Genomic DNA, 5076 nt, shown 5'->3' with positions numbered 1-5076 from the left:
CACGTGAGCCCCGCCCAGCCGCGCGCGAGCGCCCCGCGCCCAGACCCCAGCGCTGGGCCGGTCCTGCGTGGGGGTCCCAGTCCTCGGCCCCGTTCTGTGTCTCCGTGGCGCCCGCACCTTCCACCACCCCCTGCCCAGCCTGTGACTGCGGTTCTAGCCGGGATGGCCGTGGCCCCGGGAACCACCCCGGCCCTCTGCCCAAGTCCCCATATGCCACCAAAAGTGCTTGCAGGCCCCGGGAGCAGAAGCGAGGCCGTCTGCAGACACCCAGGTCAGGCCGCAGGTCCCTGCCCCTGCCTCTCCAGCCTCTGGCAGAGCCCAGGGCCCAGCCTGTCCCTGCTGCACCTTGCTGGTGTAAGGGGCACAGAGGAGGGTCAGGGGTGGTTCCTGTTACTGAGAGCCCCCGGCTGCTCCAGTCTCACCCCTTTTTCTGCAGGAGCAGTGAGCCCACACATGGGGTCACTCAGCCTAAGTGGCCATGTCCGGCTCAACAGGGACTCAGGTCATCACTGCACCATTGCCAGGCCCCTCTGAGCGTGAGCAGCCCGGTGTGCGCTGGGCTCCCCTCCACCAGAGGTGTCCTGAGTCCAAATGCTCTAGGCCCTGCCCCACCCCACTCTGACCCCAAACACCCCGCAGGGCGCAGCCTAGCCCAGGCCTCACTGAGCCACTCAGTCTGGCCACACTCTTGCTGCTGGCCGAACCACAGGCTGCAGGCGAGAGGGGTTGGGGCTGGCCCCCTGTTTTCTGGGGTCTCCAGGTGGCCCCATTCCTGATGGTACCTCCCCATGGAACACAGCTGCTGCCTCCAGGATCAGACACTAGGCCAGAGGGCGCACGCAACGCCCCAGCCCTGCCAGGCACACAGGGGTGAGTCTCGGCTGCAGGAGGGCTGCGGGGCAGGCCTCCCACCTGCAGATGGCCTCGCTGGGTGGAGGCTGCCCTGGGCCAGGAGGGCCTGAGACTCTAGGCACACCCTCGGGGGCCAGAGCCCAGGGGGCCTCCGAGTTAACCCAGGTGTTTCTGAACACCATACCCCCCCCCGCCCCGCTCCCACAGCGATGGTCCCTGGAAGCCAGGATGCCCGACCTACAGGCCGCAGCAGACACTTGGACACACAGGCGGTCACTCCGCCGAGGCCCGGCCCAGCCGGCTTTCCTAAAACTCCGGCTGGGTGCGGCTTGGCTTGAGGGAGGCAGCCACCCAGCCCTGGAACCGCTCCGAGCCTTGCTGCAGCGTCCTGAATGGGGACCTGGCCACTGGCGCTGGGGTCACAACGCTGACAGCTCCCGCGGAGGGCGGGCTCCAGGCGCCTTCCACACCCCACTGCGCAGGGGGCCGACGCCCCGCCAGCCGAAGGCACCTTGCTGGGGGAGGCCGGGCACCTGGCCAGCCTGTGGGCTTGGCACGTGGGCACAGCCCTTCGGAGTTCGCGGAGGCTTTTCTGCATCATTTCCGGCCGGGTTCTGCCGGACGGGCGCAGGACAGGCCTGCTGTGCCCTGAGCTCCGGGTGAGGCCCGGGAGCGACTGCCCCCCACGGCCGCCGGGCTCTGCCATCAGCCCCTCAGCCAGCGGGTGTCCTTGTCCAGGGTGGAGAAGCGCATCGGCTGGGCGGCCGTGGCTTCCTGTCGCCTCAGGGGCACTCAGGGGACAGCAGCCTGGAGGGCTTGTGCAGGGGCTGCTCCTGCCGGTGCCGTGCGCGTTGGCCCTGTCGGCCAGGGTGGCCGTGTGGCGGCGCTGTGAACTCGTACACCCTGGCACCCGCCCCATGGCACAAGTCCCCTTCGCCCCACGCCACGAAGGCGGTGGGGCCAGGCCTGCGCTCGCAGGGGAACTGCTGGGGACGCGTGAAGTGGCCGGGGTGGATGGCCGCGACCAGGTCGCCCAGCGTCTCGGGGCCCCCGGGGCTCCGGAACACCTGGTCCACATGGAGGCAGAAGAGGCGGTCCGCTCCCGGGGGGCCCCCGGCGGGCCCTCGTGGCGATGCGCCGGCTGATGGTCTCCATCCGGCGCATGGACACCACCTCCCAGTCTGAGTGCTTCTGGGTGGGGAAGACACGCAGGTGGTGGCCGGGGCCCAGTGGGACCCGTGGGACGGCCGCGGGGTCGTCGGGGAAAGAGGTGGCAGTGAACCCGGTAACCTCGCATGAAGAAGCGCTCGGCCAACTCCAGGAAGCGCTGCAGAAAGCCATGGCACCTGGGGGCGGCCACCATCACCCGTGGCAGGGCCGGGCCCGGGGCCCGCTGCCGGCCGGCACCACACGGCGCCCCAGGCCTCGCAGGCCAGGCCAGGTCGGGGGCCCTGACCCCTGGGGTCCTGGTCTGCAGTTCCCCAATCGCGGTCACGAGTGCCGGGGACCTGCTTCCCGCGGCTGCCCAGACCCCGCTAAGAGCCGCGGCGCTCACGGCCTGCAGGAGGCACTGCGGCTCCCATTTGCAGGCAGGGACACTGAGGCAGAGAGGGGACAGTAACGAGAAGCAGTGACCGCGCCACAGGAGAGTAACCCATGGGGGCTTGGGGGCCTGGGCAAGCAGGAGGAAAGTAGAGCCCCCCCAAGCTGCAGCTGTGCGGACCGGGGAGTGACCCGGCCCCAGATGGGTCATCTGGCATCTGGGCCACACTTTGTGCCAGGGAGCCCCAACACTGGCCCTCAGAGAGGCAGGCGGGCCTGGGGAGGAGAGGAAACAGAAGTGTGAGAGAGGCGCGGGCAAAGGTCCTGGGCAGGCCGGGGCCGCACACTGCCTGACCACGTGGCCTGGCCATGGCCCCCAGTTATGGGAGGTGGTCTGGGGTCTGCACCCCATCTCTGAGGCCTGGCTGGACCATCCGGGGGAAGCAGAGGGACTCCTGACTCAAAGTTCCTGCTGCCCCACCCCCGGGCTGCCCAGCCCCCTGCCCGCCAGGGCTGGACCCCTCTCCCAGGGGCCCCTCCCACCATCACACAGCCGCTCCCCAAGCGCCCCAGGGCCCGGGTACCCAGGCAGGCCGCCCGACCAATGCCCAGTGGCTCCCCAATGCCCAAAGCCCCCGCCCAGCCCAGCCCACCACCACCTCCCCACGGCGAGCCGGCCTCGGGCTCAGGCCGGTGGGTGCGCCCAGGAGCTCCGACTGAAGGCCGCTGGGACACGCGGGCCTGCAGAAGGCGGCTGAGCACCCCTGCGGCCGCCGAGGCAGCCCGTGGGCCTCTGGCCCCAGCAAGGGGCGGCTCTCACCCCTCACCTGGGGGGCTGAGCGGCAGCGCGGCGAGTGAGAACCAGGGAGCCCCCGTCCTGGCTGCTTGGCCTGGACCCCGAGGCCCGCGGCCGCCCGCACCCCAGCTTGGACGGCACCCTCTGCCGCCCCGTCTCCCCGTCGCCGCCTGCTCCTACCTCTGCGCCAGCAGCTTGGGCTAAGAGTACTGTGACCTGTAACAGGGAAGGGCCCAGTGGGCGGGGGGCGGGGGGTGGCTGCTCACTGTGCCTGGGGCTGGACGGCCTCTCCCCCCCCACGTGCCTGGGGAGGCGACAAGGGTCTGTTAGTGCTGGGCTGGGGCTCGGCAGGGCAGAGGCTGAGAGAATCAAAGGCCCCCGCGGGGCGGGCACAGCCCAGGTCCCGGCAGACCCCCTCCACGGGGCCCCCCCGCTACCCCCCTCCGGCCGGAGGGGCACGCGGCCATCCCCTGGCACCGCGGCTCTCAGGCTGCAGGCTCTTCCCTGGGCTGGGCACCAGGCACTGACAGGAGACGGAAACACAGGGCCAGCTGTGCCACCTTCTGGGGGTCCCCGGGCGAGCCCCGTAGCCTGAGTCCTCAGGGGCAGCCAGTGGCAGGGGCCCCTGCGGGGCGCCCCAGACTCTGGGCCCGCCCTGTAGTCTTTCTTCCCTCCGCCCCCGCTGTTTCTTCAGGAGCCCGACTGGCACCCCTTGTCTCATCTCTCACGGGGGCGCCGTCCTGGGCCTGTGGGGCCTCCCTGGGGGCGCGGGGTGAGTCTCAGCACTGTGGAGCTGTCTGCAGCCACTGCGGCCTGCCTGAGTGTGATCCCCGCCCCGGCCACGGAGGGACCCCCGGGGCGCAGCAGAGCTCCCCGGCACCGCTGCTCCCCTCAGCAGTGTTTCAGTGGATCCGCCTGGTCCACTCTCTGGGGAGTCCTCTCACCCCCGCATCTCGGGTCTACGCCCTCGTCCTTGAATATATAAGTAAATCTTTAAAAAAACAAACAAGGTCCGCTGTGTGGGCAGCCCACAGCTTCACCTTGGGCCAGTCCGGGTGCAGAAGGACACAGGGCCCGGGCAGCGGGCGGCTGCTGGCCACGGGAGGCGGCAGGTGGCCGCGCTCTCAGGCAAGCGCGCCAGCTGGCCCAGAGCCCTGGGACCAGACACACAACTCCCTGGGCTACAGATGGCGACAATGAAGCCTCCTGCAGTGGGGGGCTGGGGGGAGTGGGGCCCCAGGCGGCCCTGCCCCCCAGGGATTGCCTTGCCTCCAGCCTCATAGCCACATGACATGCGGACCGAGGAGGAGAGAGAGGAGGAGAGATCCCTCTGAACCCTGAAGTGTCCGGCTCCTGGGCGCTCACAGGCTCACACCTGTGCCTCTCCGAGCACCTCCCCTTCCTCACGGAGGCCCCCCTCTTACACGACCCCTTCACCCCTCTCCGGCCCCACTATCCCGCTTCTGTCTCTATGAAGTTGCCTGCTTTGGGGCCCCAGAAGTGCACCCCTGTATTTGTCTTTGGTGGTGAATATAAACCTCAAATCTAATTTTTTCTTTTTTAAAAGATTTATTTGTGCATACAGAACTGGGGTACAGGCCAGAGGTGCGGGGACGGTGAGAGGCTCACCAGAGACAGAGCGGGGAAGCTAACAGGCAGATCCACTGAAACCCGCTGCCGAGGGAGCAGCGGGCGACAGGAGGGGTCTGCTGCACCTGGGGTCCCTCTGCGCCCGGGGTCCCTCTGTGCCTGGGGTCCCTCTGCGCCCGGGGTCCCTCTGCGCCGAGGGTACCTCCCGGGCTGCGATCAAACTCGCGCTGTGGCCAGCCTCGTGGCACTGTGCTTTGCCTGCTGTGCCACCAGGGAGGCCCTGTGAGTTTTTCTTG

General features: G+C 69.3%; 1 protein-coding gene across 1 annotated transcript in view; it reads right to left on the bottom strand.

Annotated features, from left to right (window-relative positions):
* Nucleotides 1-1557: 1557 nt before the first annotated feature.
* Nucleotides 1558-5076, bottom strand: part of GBGT1 (globoside alpha-1,3-N-acetylgalactosaminyltransferase 1) — a 34575-nt gene continuing 31056 nt past the window's right edge. The window contains 4 exon segments of the mRNA XM_012721193.1: nt 1558-1607; nt 1610-1964; nt 1966-2118; nt 2120-2198. Of these exon segments, the coding sequence (XP_012576647.1) occupies nt 1558-1607; nt 1610-1964; nt 1966-2118; nt 2120-2198 (637 nt within the window).

This window comes from Condylura cristata, unplaced genomic scaffold (genome assembly GCF_000260355.1).
Source record: "Condylura cristata isolate star-nosed mole 26May11 unplaced genomic scaffold, ConCri1.0 scaffold00006, whole genome shotgun sequence".
Lineage (NCBI taxonomy): Eukaryota > Metazoa > Chordata > Mammalia > Eulipotyphla > Talpidae > Condylura > Condylura cristata.
Note: the sequence above shows the minus strand (reverse complement) of the source record. Positions and strands in the feature narration are given on the sequence as shown.